This window comes from Sphaerodactylus townsendi, linkage group LG14 (assembly GCF_021028975.2).
Source record: "Sphaerodactylus townsendi isolate TG3544 linkage group LG14, MPM_Stown_v2.3, whole genome shotgun sequence".
NCBI lineage: Eukaryota > Metazoa > Chordata > Lepidosauria > Squamata > Sphaerodactylidae > Sphaerodactylus > Sphaerodactylus townsendi.
Genome location: NC_059438.1, coordinates 27,753,514 through 27,778,471, shown reverse-complemented (window position 1 = coordinate 27,778,471; position 24,958 = coordinate 27,753,514). Strand labels below are relative to the sequence as shown.

Sequence of the window (24,958 nt, the reverse complement as noted above, 5' to 3'; positions counted from 1 at the left end):
TGAAGCTGGACTGTGCGAGATGTGTGCCTGAAATCTGTTTTAAACTACTGAAACCTGAGAAAAGGCAGCTGCATGGAATTCCAGCCCATCTGCTTAGCAGTGGCAAGTTGGCAGATGTTGTAAGAGCCAGGTGTACTGCGATTCCTGCCATCAACACGCCATAGCAAAGGCATGCATCAGCTGCCAAGGAGAAAATAGATCTTTATGCCTTCACAAGGAGGCCATGTCCATCACAGAAGGTGGGGAATATGCTTGTGTCTCTAAGAGCAGAATTTGTTGCAAGGATCTAAAAAGCATAATGGTACATTGGCTCTGTTAGTTAACACTATACTAGGCGGAGAGGTCCAAACATGAGCGGGTATTTAACAGTTAACTGAAACATGGGAAAGCTTGCACTCTGGCGTCCTCATAATTCAAGCAGATTCACGATGAGCCTGCTTCCACAGTTGCGGACACAAGGCAGAGAGGCCTTAGCCTGTTTAAGCCCACCAGCCTTCTCTAAGCTCCGAGAGCGGAAGGCATGGGCGGTCTCTGTCGTGCCTCACTGATTCAAACAGTTCAGAAGTGATGCCATTCTGAGAACTTGAGAACTGCAAGAATGCCAAATCTATCAAGATGAAGATTATTCTCCCCCCCACCCCCCACCCCCCACCCCCCACCCCATTTCACAACCAAAATCCCTCAAGTTTATGGCCTGGAGTCATGGATATTTGTTTTACTGAGAGCTGAATGAGTAAAGAGGACGAGAATTGTGCTTGCAGAGGTGAAGCCCAGTGAATTTAGGGTATGGGACAGCCACCTTTTTTGACACTGAAAGCTAATCTTCCATTTTAGTGTGTACTAAAATTCTTTGCAGTTGGGCTCTGGTCCTCCCGAAAGTCTGGTAAAAACTTGGATTTTCAGCTTGATGGTAGCTCTTCTTCCAGTCCCAGGCTTTTCTCTTCATCATTCATCTCTCCACAGTAGAGCTTTTCTGAGGGGAGGCCTCCTCTCCTTGCTTTGCCACAGCCCAGAGCCTCACATTCTGTTGTCCCAGCCTTCCCCTACAGAACGGGCTCTCTCACTCTAAATCCCCAGAGGCTTTTCTCCATGTGATACAGATTTCAAGTACAATGACACTTAACAAAAGCATGAATGGCGGTCTTTATCCAGTTAGATTTTCATTTTTGCCTGATTGGATTTCCACCCGTTGTGTCCTGAGTTCCCAGCTTTCATTTTGCCAAGGCTGAAATTTGGGACTTTGACGTATCAAAAAGGAAAACAAGGGTGAGATTAACATGACCTGTGACTTGTTTCCTCCTCCTCGTCATCGCATGCGATTCCTGTGTACAAATAAAGTGCATTTGCAAGGTTTGCAGCTAGCTGTGTTGATCTTCACACTCCAAAGCTGAGGGTAGAGTGTCTGATGAGCCATGCTGGCATTGTTGCTGTGTTGTTCATTCGTTCGTTCAATCGTTCTCTCTCTCTCTCTCTCTCTCTCTCTCTCTCTCTCTCTCTCTCTCTCTCTCTCTCATACTTTTATCCTTCCCTTTCCTAAAGGGCTCAGGGCGGGTTACAACAAGTTAAAACAGTAAAACGTTAGGTAAAACAATTAAACATTAAAACTATTAAAACGCCAATAACAATAGATGAATTATAGAAAATATTTATAAAACAACATAGATGGCGACTTGAATGATCTATTGTATACCATCTTGTCCCCCTTCCCCTCCCCCCTGCTCCAGATCTTTGCACTCATTCAGTTTAAAACTCTTTCCCATGAACACACATGAAGCTGTCTTACAGTGAATCAAGCCTTTGCTCCCTCAAGGTCAGTAATGTCTCCTCAGCTCTCCAGGGTCTCAGATTAAGGTCTTTCACATCACTTGCTACCTGGTCCTTTTAACTGGAGATGCCAGGGTTGAATCTCGGATCATCTTTATGCCAAACAGATGTCGTTCAATTGAGCCAAGGTTTCTCTAAGAGCCAGTGTGGTGTAGTGGTTAAGAGCAGGTGGATTCTAATCTGGAGAACTGGGTTTGATTCCCCACTTCTCCACCTGAGTGGCAGAGGCTTATCTGGTGAACCAGATAACCTTGGGCTAGTCACAGTTCTCTTTGAAACCAGATAACCTTGGGCTAGTCACAGTTCTCTTTGAAAACTCTCAGCCCCACCTACCTCACAAGATGTCTGTTGTGGAGAGAGGAAGGGAAAGGGGTTGTAAGCCACCTGGAGTCTCTTTGCAGGAGAGAAAGGGGGGAGGGGTATAAATCCAAACTCTTCTTTTCTTCTTCTTCTTCATCTTCTTCTTCTGCTGTGCTTCTTGACCTTGGGGGCGGGGGCATCAGGACACGATGCAGAATAGGAGAGACGGGTCAATCTCTTGAAGTGTGCAGTGTGTGATACTGGGCCCTGCATAACCCCACTTATATTCCAGGCCTGTTGCCCCGCGGTAGCATCATCTATTCTTGCCCTTACAAGGGCTGACACAGTATGCTGCTGAAATGCATGGTTCTTAAGTGGCTGCGGGAAGGGAAACCTAGCAAAGGAGGGGGCTGCCTCTTCAGGAAGCAAAGTGAACATCAAGACTTCCTGGCAAAAACAAGCAACATACCAAGGTTCTTTTCAGGCTGGCTGGTTCCCTTCCCATAGTGGGCACGCAGCCTTGCTAAGCTTTGAGTGCCTTGATCAGGAATCACCCTGCCCAGGTGCCTATAATACCTATGCTTCCCTCCCGGGCACAAAGCTTGTGGACCTGAAGGGTGAAGAAGTCCTACTTTTCATCAAAAACACGTATGTTCTCCAAATCATTCCCATCAAGCAACTGCAGTCTGTCTGCTCCAGAATTTTTGTCTCTTCTGCTGTGTTTATAGAAGGTCTTTCCGTCACAATCACTCCCAGGGTGGCTCACAAAAACACAAATAAAAACGATTCCAAATTAAAAGGATAAATCAGTTGTGATGAAAGGTGGGGGTTGGCACTCGGATGTTTGCGATGTTTCAGCCTTCTAGTTATTCTGGCCGCTGCTGATTCCTTCTGCATTGCGCTGGTAGCGTGGCCAGGGGAACAAATGCTCCTCCGCTACAGCTAAATGCTGCATAGCCGGTTCTTATATTGCTGGATGCTCATCATCCCTAGTGATCAGAGCCTTTCCTTGCCTAGGCATTCATCATGGCCCAAGAACTGGTTCCATTAAAGCAGTTCATGGACTGCAATTCCCATCAGCCCCTGTTGGCAGGGCCAATTGGCCATGTTGGCTATAGAAAGAAACATAGCTTCAAGAGATGACCTAGACAGAATCAGCACAAACGATGGAAACAGACTTGTCAATTTTGAGATTGTTTACCTCTGCTTTAATTTACCTTGTGTAAGTCTCAGACTCCCTCTAGTGGATGCGCCCCCTGCACTTGTCTGCTGCTAACTGATCTTTTGGGTTTGTGAACTTTTCTCTCAGTTTCTAGAGGACAGATTTAACGAGGGCCTTTAATGCTCATCACAACTGCAGAGTTCATGGCAGATGCACCCACAGATGCACATTCATGCTTGGAGAGTTCAGTTGCAGTGAACGTACTGGCCAAAACCATCTCTGACTAGCCCTGGAGCACAAGCCTAACTTGTAGTCTAAAGTTCAACCTTGCAACCATCCTCTTCCTTCAAGCGGAGCAATGGCCATTTCTTTCTCTGAAACGCTTTGAAGTGCGGGTAAAAAAGGAATAGTCTATCTAGGACAGGGGTAGGGAACCTGCGGCTCTCCAGATGTTCAGGAACTACAATTCCCATCAGCCTCTGTCAGCATGGCCAATTGGCCATGCTGGTAGGGGCTGATGGGAATTGTAGTTCCTGAACATCTGGAGAGCCGCAGGTTTCCTACCCCTGATCTAGGAAATGTGAATGGCAGGGAACTTATAGAGCAGGTGCACTGAATGTAGGATCGAAACCCACCACGTTGATTCTTGCTTTGTGCCTTTCATAAAGTATAACACATCCCTTGCATTTTCAGAAGTTCTTTCAGGCATGATAGGAACTCCTGATAGGAAAATAACAGTTCCCACCACCCGTAATTGTGCGTGTGTGTATAGGAGCCTGCCCTCTTTAACATTTGAGGTTTTGTCTGCAATTGTGATGCTCAAAAATGCTGTTCTTCGGCTGGTACAAGGATACGTGGGAGAGTGAGGTTTGGAAGGCAGATGGAGTCCAAAATGCCTCACTGTACTAAGAACATAAGAAAGAGCCTGCTGGATCAGACCAGAGTCCATCTAGTCCATCACTGTGCTACTCGCAGTGGCCCACCAGATGCCTTTGGGAGCTCACGTGCAGGATGTGAGCTCCCATTGGGCTCCAGCACATTCATGTTAAGATGCTAGGATATCAAGGATATCAAGGGGGGTGGGGGAAGAGATAAAACTGTCGTTGCTGCTTTTGGCCGTCCTCTGCTCAGAACCAATCTAAGCAGAAATGTCTTTTTAAAAAATAGCCCTCACGACTGTGAAATTGTCTGGTTGAGAGACCGAAGGGCAAAGGTCAGTGTTCCTTTTCTCCCCTGGAAAAAAAGGGCAGTTAAATTGTCACAGGATGATTGATTGGGGTCTCTTTGGTGGGGGGAGCTGGAGGGGGTTTACTTTTCACACTATACTCTCACTTGGGGGTCTGCCAAAAGATGGGGATTGCATTCTTGGCTGGGGCACCACCAAGCCTGGGTTTCTTCCCACTCCGCTCTTGGGCTGCGTATTAAAAGAAAAATAAATTAAAGGAGCTCTCTGACTTGTCAAGGAGAAAGCTCATTGCCTGCCACTGCATTCAAGTCACAGCCCAGGCAGCCTTCCTGTGAGATGAATAGCCGTGTTCCTTCCCTCTGGGATGTGCTTGGCTTCCTAAATTGCCCTTCGGGCTGGGATGGCAGGTGTCTTGGCTGGCAGTTGCCACAAGGGGGCATCTGAGCCCACAGCGCCTCGTCACTTCCCCCAGCTGGTCTGAAAATCTGTTCCAGAATGTCCCACTTTTTGCAGCAGTGCTGTGTGGCCTCCTTTTCATGCCGCCCTGGGATAGCCTTTCCTCGCTTGCAGGTATTGCACAGCGTCAAACGCCCCATGGTCTTGTCCAGTAGGTTCCCACTTTGTGATCATCAACTTGGAGCTAGTGTTCCAACGGTTCCCCCCACCTCCCTAAAAAACCTTCTATCTCATCCCCATTTGGAATGTTCCCCCCTGCCCCGCCCAGATTTCCATGGAGTGGTGCTGAGGTGTGTGTGTGGGGAGGTTGGCATACATATATCTAGTAGTAGTAGCATTTATTTACAGTCAATGACCAAATACAATATAATTCTCCAATGTAGCAAAAATATCTCATACCAAACAGCACAAAAATACCGAACAGAACAAAAATAGTTAAGCGGGATGCCATATTCAGATCATTTTTTTCTTTTTCATAATGAATAAGCAGAATTTTGCTACCGGTTTAGTAATATTCTCCTTCATAGTTTGTAATAGTTTTGTCGCAACAAACTTCATCAGAACAATATGTCATATTATGTAACAGATGTGACAGGCATTTTCCCCTTGCCTCCATACATGTATCTCGTTACCCCCAAATGTAAGGAAACCTTTTTCACTCATTGTACTCTTTGTCCCTGAAAGAAAATAAACGGTAAGAAATGGTTCCTTTTTTCCTTCCCTTTTCTTTTTTTGCGAAGGGAAGAGTTTGCGGCTTCTGTCTTTGTCACATGCCTGCCCAGTCATTGGAAACAAGCCAGGGATATGCTTTCCTTCCTTTAACTTTCTGCCTCTTGCCAGCTCTGTGTCTGCAGGAGAAAGCAAAGGAGCCCAGCAAAACTCCGGGTGGATGATGGGCTGCCTTCCAAACTTGCCCACCAGAAGTCGGGGGCAAAGTGATCGGTCAGGGTGTTGGATGGACTGGTGTGCTAGGAACGGCTGATGTTCTTGCTTAGCGCATTGGTAGCAGAAGGGAGGGAGCCCTCTGGGGATGAATGAGCGAGCCCCAGAGGAAGAGAAGATGTTACTGGAAAGGCTGCACAAGAGTCGTTGTGGGGTAGCTGCCTGGGTGAAAATTTAGGTTCAGATTTCCATTCTCTTTGGCAGGTCTTCAGGAAACGCTCCCTCTGAGACTGATCAGTGATGGGGAGAACAACCCCAAGTATATTGTCCAGTGGTGTGATTCAAATAATTTAACAATCAGTTCTGGTGGTAGGATTCGAATAATTTAACAACTGGTTGTTTACAAGCACCATTTTAACAACCAGTTCTGCCAAAGTGGTGCGAATCTGCTGAATCCCACATATTGTCCCAACCCAAAGAGGCATAACTGGAGAGGCGAGATTTCAGGGAGATTTCAGGGCATGGAAGAAATCCCCCCCCCCCCCCCAATTCTTTGGACAAAACTGAGGTAGGCGGGAATAAAAATATGCTTGTCAAACCTTAAATATGCTGTGTATGTCTACTTGTATGCATGGGAATTACCAGTGTCTAATGCAGTAGGTTGTTTTCTACATCTGTATTTCACATGTTGAGTTAGTAAACCCTCGTTTTAAAAAGCATTCCACTCATCCCAAATGGTGTGTATATGTCCATATACTGCCTAGGTAGGAGCTTTTTGTAGTTCTTTCCCAAATTTTCATTTTCTATTTAGAAAAATTGGAGAAGGTCTTGAGGAGGGAGGTTTTCCATCTGAATCTTTCCAGATGTATTCTGGGCCTTTCTACCTCTCCAGGCGAAAGTTTTATTAAAGCCTTAATCTGTAGTAAGGGAAATAAATAAATTGGGCAGGCCACTTGCCTTAGGTGGGGAATCCATGGTGATATCTGATCATGCTCAGCGAGATAAGTTATGCCAGCATCAGATGATGCCTGAATGGAAGAAAGAGAAGCCAGATAATGTAGCAAAGTGTGAAAAAAAGTTAAGAAAAGGCAAGCTTCAGGCTGATTTGAGTTGTTAGGTAACAGTTCCGACTTAGGATCTCCATTACTCTGCTTCATATTGAACTCTTGTGCAAGTGAACTTTTCTTCAAGATAGGGGCTGCCTGGTGTTCTGTGTGGGAGGGGGCCGGAGTTGAGAGCCAAGCTATTAAACCTCTTCTCTGGCTAGCAGGGATTTCAGTCTTTTAAATGACAAACCTATCTCGCTTGCCACTTTTTATCCCCCCCCCCCCAATCTTGCTGGTGTTAGACTTTTTAATGTTATGGAGCCAATGTGGCTTGTCACATAGTTTTCACCTTCTCCACTTTAGCCTTGCAATTGCTTTGTGAGTAGGGTTGCCAGGTCCCTCCTGGCCAGGGATAAGGTCGCCGAATCCAGCTTGGGAAACTTCTGGAGATTAGGAGATGGAGCCTTGGGAGGCAGAGGAGGAGTTACCAGGGGGCGGGAGGTGCGCACATGCCTGGTCCCCCTCAAAAATCCCCCCATGGCAGCCCCCCTACACACTTATCTTAGTGACACAGTGCAGGCTGGAGAAGTGACCTGTTCCCTTCAGGCTGAAAATGGCCTGGTGGGAACTACACTTCCCAGGAGACCTTGCAAGCCCCAGGGTCTCATGGAAAATGTAGTTCCCACCAGGCCATTTTCAGCCTGAAAGGAACAGGCCGCTTTTACAGGCTAAACTAAGGTAAGCGTGGAGGCTGGGGGACAGGGCATCGGGGGGGGGGCACAGAGTACGCACCAGGCACACTCTGGCCCAGCTACACCTCTGTTGGGAGGACAGGGACCTCAGTGGGGTACGATGCCATAGAGTCCACCCTTCAAAGCACCCATTTTCTCCAGGTGAACTGGTCTCTGCAGTCTGGAGATCTGTTGTAATAGCAGGGGATCTTGGAGGTTGGCACCCCTACATGTGAGGAAGCTCCCTTGAGCCACAAGGCAGAATACAAATGCTTCAATCAGAAAGGTTTGGCCGAGAGGTTGTGAGGGGCCCAAAGAAAGATGCCTTCAGAACTGCGGCTTCAACCAGAAGGCCTGGCCTAGCAAGACTGCCTTGTCTCCAAAAGGAGGCAAGGGCTGGGCTGGATGCGAAGGGTGACTTCATTATATTGGGGGCAACCACTGAAAAGCCTTGATCCACAAAGACTTGATTGACAGGTCTTAAAAGTGTACGGGCCATCATAGGAGAGAAGATGCTCCCTCGGACAGCCTGGGCTGAGATCCTTAGATGAAAATGGCAGGGGTGGTGTTCTTAAAAAGTTGTAAGATAAGCAGAACCCCAGGTATTGCACGGCTCCATTGCCCCAGCGTTGCCCTGGCTTGTAGGCTTCGGCTCCATCAAGAATGTTGAGGGTTACACTATTCTTCAAGTCTAGAAACTCTAGTCTCTGAAAAATCTGGTACATCAACCCCCTGCCTGTGAGTGGCCTCATGGGTTTTGTTCTGCACAGTCTTGTGATGAGTGTTTGGAGGAAAGGGGCAAGATTATGATAGGAGTGACTATCCAGCCCCCAGTTTACTGCTGCCATGTGTACCCACTCCGATATGTAGGTCCCTCTGGGAGTAACAGAGGCAGATGTGCCAAGAAGGCAGCAGGGAAGTGTTTTGACGCCGCTCTGTATTTTCATGCTGTGTTTCCGACCACGCAGCCAGCCCTCTAGTAATACCTCAAATGCCAGGCACTAGAGAGCACCAGCAGAATGGGAGTGGGTGGGGAATGAATGGAGCTAAAACTGCTGCAGAATCACTGTTCCGATTTTTCTTTGAATGCGGGCTGTGGGCTCTTCTCATTCAGGCCTAGAGGTAAGCATATTTTGGGAGAAAAGGCGCCAAAGCCGTTCAGTGGTGCAGCTTTCAGGAGCATGGATTTGCTTTGTCTCCCCAGCGGGCCTTCCTTTTACTGCCTTCCCTGTCTCTTGACGCTCTGCCTGCCTCTGTGGTGTTGTGCAGAATGTTTGCAAGCCTGCATTCCTCTTTCTTCCCCCTAAGTCAAGAACAGTTTGGAAGCTCTGATGGACTTTCAGTGGAGTCTCTATAGTTTAGGCTTTTCTGGTTTTGTACTGTGGAAGTTACCCCTTTGGTGTGACTTGAAATCAACGGTGTGGATTTACTGTTTGGACCTCTTGCTCCGTTGAGAGCCAGCGTGGTGTAGTGGTTAAGAGCAGGTGGATTCTAATCTGGAGAACCGGGTTTGATTCCCCACTCCTCCACCTGAGTGGCAGAGGTTTATCTGGTGAACTAGATGTGTTTCTGCACTCCTATATTTCTGCTGGGTGACCTTGGGCTAGTCACAGTTCTCTCAGAACTCTCTCAGCCCCACCTACCTCACAAGGTGTCTGTTGTGGGGAGAGGAAGGGAAAGGAGCTTGTAAGCCACCTTGAGTCTCCTTACAGGAGAGAAAGGGGGAGGAGTATAAATCCAAACTCCTCCTCTTCTTCGCCTTTGCTTCTTGACCTTGAGGGCGGGGGCAGCAGGACACGTTGCAGAATAGGAGAGACGGGTCAATCTCTTGAAGTGTGCAGCGTGTGATACTGGGCCCTGCATAACCCCACTTATATTCCAGGCCTGTTGCCCCGTGGTAGCATCATCTATTCTTGCCCTTACAAGGGCTGACACAGTATGCTGCTGAAATGCATGGTTCTTAAGTGGCTGCGGGAAGGGAAACCTAGCAAAGGAGGGGGCTGCCTCTTCAGGAAGTGAAGCGAACATCAGGCCAATTCAACTAGAACGCGATGCACATTGCATTGACCTAAATCTGGAAAGAGCAGGAAATCTCTCATTTTGTTGTTTGTTTTTGCGAAGTATGCGAGGAAGCCAGAAGATGTTCATTATCCGAGAACTACGTGTTTTGAAATAATTTCTTCCCCTTCTAGCGAAGCCGGTTGCCATATGGAAGGATTAGCCATATTTTTCCGCTGACAAATTGTAGTAAATAGCTTCCCAATGTAAAACCGCAACTTTTAATCAAATTAATGCCGTTTCCTAGCTCTTGTTGAAAAATCAACTTCGGGAAGCATGTTGGGTAGCTGGGTTTTTTAAGATGTCCAGAGCGGTGGGGGTCATCGTACCGTCTTCTCCCCTACCTCTTTTCTCTGTAAGACCCGTCCCTCCTATTCCATTGGCACAAAATTAAAACCAGTTCCCCAGTTTTGTGTGATTTATGCCACAGCTGGAGCAATGTTTTTTTTAAAAAAATATTAATACGTGAACAGGTTTGCATCTTTCTGCTCAGTTGTGGGGAAAGTCTGTGTGCAGCTTCTGTGATCCCGGTTCACCATGTGAACGGCGGTGGAAGTGGAAGAAGCCTCATCCGATTTTATGATCGCTCTGAGCTCATCCCTAAAAGCAGCCTTGCTTCTCTGCCAGAGAGACTTTGCTCTGCCAGCCCTTAAGCCCTGGGCTCTGCAGGGCCTTTGCAAGCTGGCCACCCTCTTCTGGTTGCGCCCCCTAACCACCAGGGAGGCCTCCTTGCTGGTGGGGAGGGGGGCAGAGCTTCACATCGGCCTCAGTGCTTTCAGGTCCAATAGTGAAATAGCTGCTGCCCTCAAGTGATGGGACTCAGCTGATGCTCCTTTTTGGCACCTGGCCGGTCACCATGGTAACATTAGGCATTTGTGCCCTGCCAGGATATTGCTTTTCTTACACCCTTCCAGTTTCATTCTTTTGCTTGTACAAAAGAGAGCGAGAAAAGCAGCCTGAAATTTGTTCAGTGGTGAGATGCAGGGCGCATGTAAAGCACTCTCCCTCCCTCCTCCCCACTGGCGCCCTCTCTGACAGGCTTGTACTGTTTAAAGCTCGTACGAAGCTGTCTTTTACCAAGTCGGTTCCTCTTGCTCAGAACAGGCGACTTGGAAGGGCAGCTGCTTTCCGGAGCTGCGGACAGGAAAAGGCCTTTTTCTCAGATTCTTTGAACTGCAGGTGCAGGGGATTGAACCCAGGACCTTTGGCAAGGCATTCAGGTGCTCTGCCATGACTCACAGCTGTGCCCTTATCCAAAATCTGCGTTTCCACTGTTCCTGCACTGCAGAATGAGAGAGCCTGAAGGGGGGGTCCAGGGAGATCAAGTACCCTGGAAGTTTGTGCTCGGTGGGATTTCTGGGCACCAGTATGCAATAAAAATCCCTCCCCCTGCCCTTGACGCTGCCACCAGCCCTTTGGAAGCTGTCGGGGAGAGCCGTGCTGCAAATCTGCAACCTGCTGCCCACCCTCGCTTCAGGGTTATCTACCCTAGAAGGAGGGTCCAAGTCCCTGGGGGCAACCTCACAGCTAGTGGCTTCCAAAACAGAACTGGGCACATTATTTCAGAGTTTTTTAAATGGGGGATTGCCTGAATACCGGTCCCCCTTATTTTTGATCACGCTGTGGACCCCTTCCACCCCGGTCCTTCATGAGCTTGCTCATTTTTGCAGGGGCTCATTCTTCCTCCTGCCTTCGTACTCCTTCTTTGATTGGGGCCAGAACTGGTATTCTGTGAAATGGGTTCTCTTTCTGTGCTGCTGTTGGTGAGCAGTGTCACTGCTGCGGCGCTGCCGCTGTGCAAGTTGATGAAACCTGACGAGTGGGTGGTTGTTGTGCCACAGTGCAGTAGGGGCAGGCCCTGGGGACCAAGATGACCCATGAAGCAGGTAGCAAGTTCACCACCGTGGCGGAGCTGTATGGGCAGCAGTTAATTTGCATGCTTCATGAGCATATTCTTTGCTTTAATTGAAGAGGTTTTAGCTTACTGGTGGAGCAGGTGCTTAGCACATGGAAGGCTTCAGTTCAACTTACCCCATTAGTCAATCTCTATGTGAAGCTGGCCAAGCTGTTCAGAAAGTGGGCGGAGCCTTTATAAGGCAGGGCTTGTTAGTGTCTCCCATCATTCAAACTAAAGGGTTTTCCATAAATGCTATAGCAATATCATCCTCTGGAGGACTGGTAAGCATTCAGGCCTGTAACTCCATTCCTCCTTCAGTCTTTCATTCTTTTATTACCAGGGTGGTATACTGGTTAAGAGCAGGTGGATTCTAACCTGGAGAACTGGGTTTGATCCCCACTCCTCCACCTAAGTGGTGGAAGCTTATCTGTTGAACCAGATGTATTTACGCATTCCTACATTTCTGCTGGGTGACCTTGGGCTAGTCCAGGGGTAAAATTTTGTTACTCACTGTTTATCTAATTTGATTGAGATCAGACTGAGTTAGCTTGTGGGTGATGGTGTATTTATTTTATGTGCTGTCCGCAAGCTTAAGTGGTGGTTTTTAGAAAAACTTGGTCACTGGCAAACGCCTGAAGCTTCCTTATGAATCAGGGCATCTCCTTAAGTAAAATGCACCTCCCCTTCTATTTCTGGACATGGCCCACCCACCCTAGTGGAGGGAGAGGGACGGGTGGCATGCAAGGGAAGGGGAGTGAGGGAGGGGAGGGGAGGGGGGAGGGGTAGCATGCAAGGGAAGGGAGGAAGGGGGATTGTTCCCAATACCTTCTACCTGCAAATCAGGTTCTTGGACACTAAGCCATCTCTCATCCCTTGGATTTAGTTTGAGGCCTCCTTGACTCGGGACCAGGTGGACAAACTGTCCTGTGTGGGGCTTAGCTCCCACTGAAAGAGCAGACTTATGGTTGGAATATGCTTATGGAATATGCTGCCACAGGAGGTGGTGATGGCCACTAACCTGGATATCTTTAAAAGGGGCTTGGACAGATTTATGGAGGAGAAGTTGATCTATGGCTACCAATCTTGATCCTCCTTGATCTGAGATTGCAAATGCCTTAGCAGACCAGGTGCTCGGGAGCAGCAGTAGCAACAGCAGAAGGCCATAGCTTTCACATCCTGCATGGGAGCTCCCAAAGGCATCTGGTGGGCCACTGCGAGTAGCAGAGTGCTGGACTAGTTGGACTCTGGTCTGATCCAGCAAAGCTCCTTCTTATGTTCTTATGTTGGAGGGTTCTCTCTCGCTCTTTGCTCTTTGAAGTTAATCCAGTCTAGACTACTGGAACATGCTGTAAGTGAGGCTGCCTTTGAAGACATTCTGAAAAGTGAGTTATGCAATGCTCTGTTCAGGCTGATGTCTGAGACCCCGTCTTCCATTGCTGACTCCATATTGGCTTTTCTTTTTATTCCAGGTGATCCTCAAGGACCTTGAGGTCCTGGCTGAGATTGCATCCTCTCCTGCTGGGCAGACTGAAGACCAAGGGCCATGTGATGGCTCTGAAACACATCCAGGGCAGCTGGAGCTTCGTGTTCCTCCTCCAACCAAAACTGGCCAGGCCGGCTCCCCTGGTGGGTCCCTTTGGTCCAGCAACCTTGCTGGCAAAAAAAAATCTAGCATGCTAAGCAGTTTTGTAGTGCTTGTCTTCATTTTTTCTTGATGCAAAGCAGTCTGTGATGAGTTTTATCAGCCAGAGGCAAATGGTTTCTGGCACAAATCAACTGTTATCTCAGGGGAGCAAACTGAGCATGGAGGCATCCTGTCTTCTCTCTGTTCGGACAGTCAGCCACACAAGCAGTCCAAATCTTTGTGCTACCGAAATGTACGTGATGGACTGAAGAGTGGCTTGTGCATTAAACAGTAGTCTTCTTATCCTCCAAAATTAAACTGATGCAGAGGGTGGGGGGGGGGGGGAGCACGGGACTTGAAGGGAGGAAGTTGTTTTCAAGGGTGTGTATTTTACACAGATAGGGTGGTATTGACAATTGCAGAATGGATGAGTTTTGTTCAGAGGCTCACGGGGACATGTGGGGTCACATGTCCCTGGGCGCATGCCAGCTGGTCATGGGGGGCCAGGATCTTCCCCGGAGCCTTCAGCCAACGGAGCCTTCAGTGGCGGGCTCCCATAAGCAAGGTAAGTGGGGCACGGGGGGTGGGAGTGGGGCGCTGGGGGGCGCCTGGAGCAGGTGTTGTCCCAGGCAACATTCCCCCCTCCCCACGCCTCTAGTTTTGTTGCTTGCTGGGTTCTTAAATCCCTCATGATTTTAAGAGCGAGGTGCTGGCCCTAGTGGCTGCAGAAGGTAAAGTCTGGTGGCATTGTTATTTTGTCATCAAAAGAATGGTGCAGTCTGACTCATCCACAGAATTTGCCATCAGTCTCAGAGCATAACGAAAATCAAACGGCCAAAGTTTTACAACGAATCAGTGTTTATTTTTTCTGCAAATGAATCCCATTACCGTTAAGCAATTCTTGCATTTGCAGAGAGTGCCTGCAGGAACATAACTTGAAGAATTTAACTTTTATAAGCCAGCTTTGGACAGCTTCCATGGAGAGGCGGTATAGCTTGCTCTGAGCCAGTGTCTTAAGATATTAAGCCACCTTCATTTCTGCCAGGGGTAGTTCTAGTTTGGGGAATCCTTTCCAAGAAATTCAATGCTGTGATAGGCTAGGTCCGGAATTGTTATACAAGCCAACAGGGCATTTGATGCTTAACAGATGGGGTTTGAATCACCTTTCTTGATTCAAAATCCACTGTAGAAAGTTGTCTTTTTCTATCTTTATCAACTCTCTTAATGGGGTGTGCCCTGAGATAGCTGCTGCCTTGCTAGTGGTCTTGTATTTTGAACCTCATAAAATGGACTTTCCAGGAGCTAACCACCCTGTGCTCTGTTGATTTCTGGGTGCTGTCTCAGCCTTTGTCCATTTTGTTAAATGCATCAGTTTCCTGCTGACTTCTAAGCAGCAGGACTCTGGGCGGGGAGATGAAAAGTGCCCAAGTAAAAAAAGTATGTAATATTTTGCAGCACTCATTTAGCTCTCTCAGCCCCACCCACCTCACGGGGTGTCTGTTGTGGGGAAAGGGAAAGGAGACTGTAAGCCTCTGTGAATCTCCTTACAGGAGAGAAAGGGGGGATATAAATTCAAACTCTTCCTCTTCTGTTCTTGTTTTGAAATATTTAATTGGGGGGAACAGAGAAGGCCTCACATTTATCACATTTGTGTCCCTCCCTCCCTACAAAAGAGCTCAGAGTAGCAAATGAGGCTCTCTCCCTGTTCTGTTTGGTAGCCCTGGGAGGAAGGTTGGGTGGTAGTGACTGGTGCCCAGTCACCCAAAGGGCGTCATGGGTGGAGTGGCCATTTAATGTTCATGTGTCTGGTCTGACTGTATGGAACCACTATACCACACTTGACGCTATATTTGACTGCACAAATGAACCAAAAGAGAAAGCAGCAAATAATTACAGACTTTGGAAAGGAGGAGGGGGTCTTTCAGGCTGTTTGTGTTCCAACCTCCATGAGTGCTAGAATCTTGCTGGTTTTTCACAGTTGTGCTTTTTTGTTGGGGTGGTTTTTGCCCACTTGCATTGGATCAGTATGGAATTGACATGGCTGCTTTGTCTGGAGAGGAGGGGGGGGGGCAGTCTGCTAATCTCCCTCAGCCTTGCTGTCTCTGGCTAGCCTGTGCTACGAGCTGACACTCTGCATCGCAGCATTGGCTCACACTGAACACAGCTGGAGCCGGATTCAGTGCCTTGGGTATGTTGTTGATCTTCTCTGTCTGGGAGATGGCGTGGGTGGAGCTGCTTCTGCAGAGTTGGCCAAGCAACTGCAGAGCTGTGCTTTAGATCAGGCTGATGGCTTTCTCTTTCCTTCCCAAAGGAGCATCTAAAAATAGCCATATAGTTATGGCATGTATCCTAAAGACTATCGTGGCCCCTGTAAGTGAAATCCAGGCTCAGTTTGCTGTGTCAAATACTTGGAAAGACTTGGAAAGTCCATCCAAATATATCTAGCTTTTTTCCCCTCAAGTGCCTATTTTAGTTTTAGAATATCCATAATTGTGCAGTTCTTTTTTTTAAAAAAAGATACTGCGGCAGTTTAAGCGGATGGCTATATTGGTAGTTGGTTGCAGAACACATGTTGAATAGACATTTGCAGTACTGAGTTACCACCACGTTCAGAAACGATAAGCCCAGAAGTGCACAATGTCTTTCTGTCCTTGGAAGCCTTCTCTGGAAGATCAAGCTGGTCACTGTTAGAAGGGAGATGGCTGGGTTTGAGGGACCACTGTTTCCCCCCAGTATGGATTTTCTATGTTCTGTGACATAGTCCAGTAACACTTGGCAAATAAGTCTGTGCCTGTCCTCCCTAGGAAGAGTCAGACTTCTGGTTGTCTGTTGTTGCCATCAATCCTCCATTTTGTTAGGCTTTCTCTTTCTGCTTCCATGTTGGAACCGAGCCAGCTGTTTCCTGCCAGTTGCATGAGATCCAGAAAACTAGACCAATGGCAAGCTGTGACTTCCATCTCTTTAACAATGAAAGTGATTTTTTTTGTGTGGAAACATCTCTGGTAAAATAATGGCCTTTGCACTCTATGATCAGGTCCTCCTTGCCTTCTTTTTCTTAGGCAGGAAGCTGTCCTCTGACCTCGTACTTCCTGTTCTAGGCTCCATCTTGACAAGGAACTTGTTTTATGTGCTTACTTCCTAAACCCGTCTTCAAATATGGGGAGAGTGCTACATTGTTTTAGCTTGGGAAAAAACCTGTCAGGAAAGTTGCTAACCTCCACATCTTTCTAATACTAGATTATCTGGTACTTCAGAAAATTTCTATATTTCCTTTGTCACAGATCAGCCATTACCTAGACTTTAGACACTTGAGACCTCTACAGGGAAAGGGGACCAGTTAGAAAGAACTGCCCCAAAAAGACCCATATTGTTTTATGAGAATTCTCAGTGAGTTGGTTCTCCAGGGGAAGCCCTGGTTCATCGGTAGAATATAGCAGTAACCTGAGTAGATGATATGATTGCCCTCTTCAATCCCACAGAGTCCATTCCTCGTCCTGCGTTAATAAGAAATTTTGGAGGACAAACTTGCTTTGGAAGTATGTTTGTTTTGATCTTACTAGTGGACTCTTATGTTATGTTTGTGTCCTTGCAACTTCTTGTTGCCTTATTGACTGCCTTGAGTATAAGAAGGTAAAGTGGGACATAAATATTTGAAATAAATAAGTAAGCATATTTCTATTCAAACTTTGCCCTTCTAGGCTAGTAGTAAACCTGAAGCAGAAAAGGGGAGAAAAAAAATTCAGCTCAGAAAGACTAGGTAACCAAGAAGGTTAATAGAATGCCTAATAGTAAAAAAAATACTAAGGGGGTACATCTGTTAAATTAACCAAGCTTTAAGGCATAACAAATACTAAAAAAATTATTGGAAACCAATTGTGTTTCTGCCAGAAATCCTTCCTTAATGGTGCAGATTACTACAGACCATAATTAATACAGACCATAAAGTAAAACTATTCAAAATATCACATTTCTGAACCCAGCTTTAAAACATCACATAAGAAGTAGGGCTGATTCATTAACTAGACAAGTCCCACTTTATTATTGGAATGGGCTGAAACAATCAAAAAATCCTTTTTAAGATTGTGGCTGTTCGTGGCCCAAATATCTTTGTAAGCAAGGTCAGAATGAATTGTACCTCTATGGTGTGTAAGAATTTATATCTTGCTGTTCCGCAAAGGAATGTGTGCAAGGGAGCTGACCAGAGGAATCCAGACATGACGGTAAACTGACTACTGACTGCTTTTAGGTAATGTTTGAAAACCCCACATTCCACCGTTGGGCATAGCAAATATCAGGGGCCTACTGGAAAAGGTTTTGTTTGAAGACCATCAGAGGGGACGGTTGTGCCTTATTGGCAAGGGAATTCCATAATGGGAGAGGGGGGGCCCTGGACGACAGCTGTAAAATCCCCACAGCAAATCATGTAGTGCTGACGGTTGTGAGGAGGGAAAAGGCTGCAGAAGAGGAGCATCAGTGTGGCAGTGGCAGAACCAAGCCGTGAGCTGTCAACAAGCATTTCCATCCAGTCCGTGGCCAGGCTGATCTCCCCTAGCTTACTTGGCATAAAGACACTGCAACTGTCCCATAGCCCCAAGACTTCTTGCTGGAGACAGCGGCCAGAATGACCTTTCCCTGGCTAGTGAAGCCACAGGATAGAAAGGCAGTCGGAGCAGATCTCTTTCATGCAGGGAAGGAAAAGGAACGATCGAAGTTGCTCGGGTAGCAGCAGGAACCAGGTTGGCCTTCTGCTGGCCATGGTGTTCTTTACAGTGGGGGCAACTTTTCAAGTGCCTTGAACTTCCTGGCTGGCGAGTAGAATCCTGGGTGGCCTCCCTGTTGCATCTTTAGTCCCTGGACATCTGGAAATTGGTGCAGATCTCTTTGTGTTAGGGAGGGGCCAAGCCAGCTCCCTGGGGCTGGGCTGATCATCCTCTTAGGCGGCTGAAGAATTTTGAGCACATGAGATGTGCCCTAAAAACGCTGAGTGTTATTCCATAGAAGCTTCTGAAACCTACAAGGAGCCTCCAATTTATGATTGCTGCCAATTCTGTGAATCCACCACAACGTCAGAAGTTCAGATTTCTTTCTGTCACTGTCAGATTTTCCTCCTTAGGACACAGTCTCTGTGGCTTGTAGCAAGACCCTTGTAAGGGTAAGTGAATTGCATTCTGCTCAAAAGCAACTGTTTGGAGCAGTCAGGGCCAAGCCCAGGGACATTCTGTTACTTTAAAAAAATACTTCAATTTCTGGCTTTGTTGTTTTGTTTTGAAGATGAGAATGCCTGGCTTTTGATCTTGAAATGCAGACAAGCAGAACTAGCAGATCAGCTGCCTTGTCATGTGAGGGCTTTGGCTACAGAAGCACAAAGGTCTGAAAGTGGAGGACGGGCTAGAGTGTGTTTGCTAATTCAGCCTCCAGAAGGCTGCTTTGCAAGGTGTGCAGCGGGAGGGATGGGCTCCGGCAGAAAAGACCCCTCTTCCATGATTGCACTGAGAGGAGTTGCCCTCTGCATCTTTCCTAGCGGTACATGGAATGTGTTCAGACAGGCTCGAGCATCTGAAACCCTTGCAAGAGTATTGAAGCATGGTACAAATCACCACTGAGTATGGAGGGGTGAAACAGCTGATTCAGATCACTGCATTGTAAAATACTTTGAGTTGTTGCCCCTCTTGCTGTATCCATGCACATCAAAACAAGGTTGTCCTCTTTTCTGGAGGAGAGGAGAGGTCAGGCAGGCTAGCCATTATGCTAGTCACAGCAGGCCTTCAAAGTTGCCTTTGGGGCTTAGGCCCATAGAGCAGGGGTCACAGAACCTGCTGACAAAACAAGATGGCAGACTGTAAGCCAGAAGCGGCCTTCCTGAAGTCCTGAGTGTTGGCCATTCCAGTCTGGAACTCCAATTCCATCTTAGAAAGATGTTCCCCAGTGTTCAGCTAAAGAAAAGCCTTCTCATAGCACAACAAAGGATCCTGTAGTTCATCTCTTACATGGTGGATCATCAGTGTCTCTAGGAATGTCGCTGTCTGAAGCAATTCCATTGGGGTTCTCGGCACAGCCTACCATTTGTAGAATACAGTAATACTTCCTCATTGTGTTGGCCTTTCTTAAACAGGAGACAGGAAGTATATTGGAGTATCGTCTTCATTCAGAAGTTCCCCTTTTTATTATTTATGTATTATTTCACATTTATAGCCCTCCCTCCCCCGAAGGGCTCAGGGCAGCTTACAACCACAAATAACCAAAATCACAAACATCGAATAAACAATTTAGTATTTCAGCAACAGATTACAACAGTAATAAAAGATGGCAACAGCCCACTCCCACCCACTGCAGCCATGAGAGGCCAAGACAATAGATGGAACACAGCATCACCTCAGCTGGCCAGATGGAGAAAAGTACCCATGGGGAGAAATCCAGACGGAGAAGTACCCATGGGGAGAAATCGGCTGGCCAGATGGAGAAAAGTACCCATGGGGAGAAAAGTAAGAGATTTTGGAAGGGTCAGCAGTTCAAGGCAGCCAAGAGAGATGATGTTTCCTGGTCCTACTGCATGTGGAAGCCCCTTGCATCTCCAGGTGACAGCAGTACTTTCCTTGTGCATGGCCAAGAAGTCTTCGTGTAACCAAGCATCAGCCACAAGCAGTCAGGAGGTCTTATGCAGCTTGGTCTGCTGGCTCCAGTACTTGAACAGAATTTCTGGTAGAACTTGCCATTCTGGAGAGAAAACTGTCCATTGTGGCTGTAGTCTGGAGGGCTTCATCCCAGAATGCTCGTCCTGCAATCACTGTAACATTACACTGTGCTTTTCAAAATACCACCTACACCAAGGGCATAACAGACAAGCTTGGAAGAATATACAAAACTTGGAGGCCAACTCAACGTATGGGTCTTTCCACCCCAGTTCTATTAAAATGTTTTCCTTGTCTTCACCTCCCCCAGAATGTGGCAGGACCATGTGACTACTAAAGTGGACCTTATCCTATTTACCACTCCACTGAGCAGAGTTATATGTTTACTATAATGTTTATACCCCACCATTCCTCTTGACTCAAGTTTGAAGCCTTCCTGCAACCTAAGAAGGCTTTCTCCAAATTGAGAAGAGAAGAAGAGGAGTTTGGATTTATATCCCCTTTTCTCTCTTGTAGGAGACTCAAAGGGGCTTACAATCTTCTTTCCCTTCCCCCTCACAACAAACAACCTGTGAGGTGGGTGTGGCTGAGAGAGCTCAGAGAACTGTGTACATTTTCATGCTGTATACTTGAAGTAAAACCTTGACTCAAAACATTTCACTTATTCTAAAAGGATAAAGAATTTTTGGCGCTCCTGGAAATTCCTGGCGCTTCTGGAAATTTCCAGTTCTTCCATTACAAAATTGAAAAAGCCATCAGGTCTGGAGACCCAGTGCCGCATCTAGAACATAAATCTTCAACCTCTCTAGAAGTTTTCAACCTGCCAGGACAGTTTGAATATCAAGCTTGCTGACCTACAAGATTCGTGGAGGACAGTTACTAGACATAATAATTAAAGGGAACTTCAATATACAGAAGCAGCAAACCCCTGAAACCTACTACTTTATAGAAGAAAACACCAAGGGAAGATCATGGCATCTCTACCCTGCTGGTTGACTCTCCAGGGCAACTGGCTGGTCACGATATAAAATAGAATTCTAGACTAAATGGATCTGATCTGTCAGGGATCTTGGGATGGAATATATTCTCACATCAGCTTTCAGAAGAAAGCAACAATATCAAAACAAGTGATGCTCAAGCGGCAGAGTGGGGAATCAAGCCCGGTTCCTCCAGGTTAGAGTGCACCTGCTCTTAACCACTACTCCACAGCTGCACAAATTAAGTGGTTGTTCCATTGGAGGAAAAGCAGCTGAAGTTGGAAGAAGGCTAGAACTGACTGGATCCCCCCCGGCTATGATCCAGAGAGTCTGGTAGAACACGGCTTCATCTTGGAATACTTTAGGCAGAACTTTTGCTGAATAATAGCCTGCTGTTATCCTGGGAGTATCCCATTATCACCCCCTGTCTTCTGGCCGTGGATATATTGTGGAGGATAATTCATATGCTTTCATGTTTTGTGGAGGTGCAGCAGAAATGGTGTTGACCACTGCCCATCCATCTTCATCTTGCTTATGGGTTTGACTGTAGGCCACAGCACAGTTGCTCCAAATGTTTCCTTGTCATATACCACTGTATATGACAGGGGTGGCCAACCTATGGCGCTCAAGATGTTCATGGACTACAATTCCCATCAGGCCCTGCCAGCATGGCCAATTGGTCATGCTGGCAGGGGCTGATGGGAATTGTAGTCCATAAACATCTGGAACGCCATAGGTTGGCCACCCCTGTCATGTACAGTCTTCTGTAGAGTCCTTCTGGTTTCCCACTGTGGCTAATGGATCTAGTCTTCCAACCTGTAATGGATTCAAATAAGGTTTCTAGACTACCAGAGGACTACTCCTTTTTCCTGAGATGCACTGTGCTTTAGTTGAACAGCAGCTTCTTCCTCTGGATCCTCCCCCCCCCCCCCTTTAGAAAGACTGCTTTTCATGCATCTTGTGCTGCTGGAGCTGGAGCAGCGTTAATTAAATTGCAAGATAAGCACCCAGCTCTGTCATTGGTCTCCAAATAACATGCATGAAATCACAATTCAGTAAATGCAGCGAAACCAGTAAAATACTAAAGTGCAGGAAAAACTGATAAGAACGAACAATAAACCTGGTTTAGAGGAACAGAAGAAAATCAACCGAAAGGCTAGCTGGGTAGCTAGACAAGACTTGGCATGGCTCTTGAAACTGAAAAAATCCAGTGCTGTGTGACACTTGAGTAGAGTGCTCCACAGATGGTATCCCAGCACAGCAAAAAAAAAATCTCTTGGGTGGGAAACCACCTTATCTTTTGGCTGTTGCAGTTTTTCTAGTCATGGTCTGGTAGTTTTTGCTCCTAATGTTTCACCCACATCTATGACTGGCATCTTCCGAGGCATGCCACCGTAAGAAATGTTCCTCTCTGTAGCACAGTGCGGAGTGATTTGGGAGGGTGAATGCCCGCTGTGTTGGCCACCCCTGCAGGGTAGGCCACCTTGACCTCGTAGGGGCTCAGCTGCCCTCTTGGGTCAAATAAGACACGACACTGGCTTCTATTCAATGGTTGTTTATTTCCATCAGTAGTTAACAGCACTCCTGTAAGCTTGAGCCCCTGCATCGCACCAACCAACCTCCGTCTTGTCTTGCTTCCCTTTTATCTCTCTCAGGAGGTTCTTTCCTTCCTGGGAGCCTCCTGTTCCAGTCTCCTAGTGACTGGCAAGCTGTCTGTCTTGCTCTTCCAGACTGGTACTGACTCTTCAGCTTTCCTGGCCCTCCTCAATTGCAGCCTGTCTGGGGCTGTGCTGGTCCCTCCCCCATTTTTTTAAGGCTGCAGCAGGCTGCTGGTTGCAACTTGACTAGTGCTATGTTGCCTTCACCCTTTTCCCTTCTGAGGCTTGTTCTTGCTACTGAGTCTCTCCTGCCATTTCTCTGCAGTCTCTCCTGGCCCCTGACTTCCTGGAGGTCCCTGCTCCTACTGGAAAGTCCAAGAGTGTGGCTGCCAGTGGTGGAGTGCTCCAGGATCCCTGGGTGGGTGTCTGTGTCAAGGAAAGGGATAGAACAGGCTGCCTGGTGCGGGGAGTCAACCCCACCCTGGACAGAGGGGCTTTAAATTTTGTCTACCTCACAAGTGGGTGGGGGGAAGATGAGGTGCATTTGCATTTCTCTGGGTAGAATTCATTTATAATTGCAGTTGTATCTTCAACAGAACACCTTATCTTTGTTGGGAGCATAAGAGCCTAAATAGATTATCTCGTTTATTGGGTTCATAGGGGAATAGGTGCCTCTCTAAATGGCCCTTTTTCAAAGGAGCTCAGTGTGGTACAGGTGGTTGTATCTGCTTCCCCCAACACACCTTTTTATCTTTAGTGCATCTCTGTGAGATAGGTTAGCCGAAACGATGATTTATGGTCCAAGGTTACCCCATGAACCACCTGGTCCAGCAGAGAGATGAACCCATCTCTCACTGGTCTTCAATGTACCCTGGTTTGTACTGTTCCCTGGGCTCCAAGGCGATCCCTGGCTAACGGGGTGGATCACAGTTGAGACTCATAGCCTGCAGTCCTGCATCTTGACATCTGTTTTGACAATCCAAGGGGAAAGTTTGGGGTGGTTTTCTGTTTTGATCTGGTCTATTTTTGTCTTGCCTTGTGATGTCCTTTTACATATTTACCCAAAGCTGAATGCACAACATTCTAGAATAACTTGTTGGGAAGACACCCTGTAGGAATTCTTTTTTCTTTTTCTTTTTCTTTCTTTTTTTTTTTTTTTGCTGAACATCAGGTTTCACTTAGCAACATCTGCCTTTCCTGGCGGTGCTTGTGTCTGTGTGTGTGTGTCTTTGAGAGAGGAGGTCATGATTGTTGTAGTTGCCCAATTTAAAGTTTTTACTGTAGTCATCTGGAAGTTAGTGCTCTGTGAGCTTTCTTCTCAGCTAGTTCCTGATAGATAGAAGCCAGGGATGTAACCAGAAATATATCACATTCTGGCACGCTGTTTTTCCTCCAGCTCCCTGCTTTTGCATTGCTTATGGTTCCCCCACGTATGCTGTTTTGGGCAGCTGGGAAGATGGGGAGGGGAAGCCCTGTGCAGGGGGACTGGGTGGGGTCTTGTGTGAAAGACCCTCCACAACATGACCTTATTGTTCTTCCAGTGACCCAGTAATTCCTTCTAGCCTCCTATGACCAGAACACCAAGTTTGAAATACTGTGCAAAACATTCTTGTTCCAAAATAAATCTAGATTTCTTCTTAATGGATGACAAACAGAAGCAAATCTTCCAGTCGTACAGTATTAGTATTACAGACAGTTACTCCCATGGTTAGTCCTATTATAACCAGGCTTCCCATCTTGTTTTGGTACTAAGATTGTACTTACTGTAGGGAAACTTCTAGGGAAAAGTATTTGCTTTGTTTTCCCAGGATACTCGGAAAGCTTGCTTATGCCTTCTCAGAATCCTGACCACTTTGTGTTTAGTGGGGCTCACATGAGCTTAGTTGTCAGAGGAACATCTGATACTTCTGTTCCTTTAATAGTAAAGTGCATAGGGTTACGTAGTGCAAAGCAGGCCGAAATAAAAACTGGGCGACCACTGACAACAAGGGTCCTATTCTTGGATTGTTTACCAGTTGGTTTTGTGAGTAAATCGGATGAAAAAGCTGGGGCATCCCTTACATTCACTGAACTGGGTCCTCCAGAGGGGTCCAACTGGTTTCCTGACTGCTCCAAGGGAGCTCCCACTGGTAATCCTGCTGCAGTCCCAGTAGACTGAATGTGCTTGATTACAGCCTTTGTCCACTAGTGAGAAATCATTTGGCTCTTGATTCACTGGGAAGCACTGAAGCCAAAGGAGGGAATCTCATACAGAAGCCAATAGAATTCACTTCACAGCCTGTCAAGAAAAGGGCTGGAATGGGGCAGGTCCCTTCCAAGGATTCCCCCTCTCTACACACCCCTTCTTTCTTTCCTCCTGCCCCTGAAGCACAGAAACGGGCTTAACTGTCTGCCATCACTCTGGCTCTGTGGCTTTCCTGAAGAGGACCCAGGTGAACTTCCCTGTTCCCCGGACTATTCTGTTTTCAGTCAGGGCATGCTCTGATGTATGACCAAATATGAGGTGTGAAGAATCCAGACAGAGTGAAGAAGGAACACTTTATTTAACAAATGTTACAGCAGTCATAAGGTTATATCACCCCATAGGT

General features: G+C 47.0%; 1 protein-coding gene across 2 annotated transcripts in view; it reads left to right on the top strand.

The window, feature by feature from the left end:
- Positions 1–24,958, top strand: part of VAC14 (VAC14 component of PIKFYVE complex) — a 105,005-nt gene that overhangs the window by 20,529 nt on the left and 59,518 nt on the right. For both annotated transcript variants that reach the window (XM_048515487.1, XM_048515486.1), the window contains exon 13: positions 13,012–13,168. In XM_048515487.1, coding sequence (XP_048371444.1) covers positions 13,012–13,168 — 157 coding nt within the window. The remainder of the gene's footprint in view (positions 1–13,011; positions 13,169–24,958) is intronic.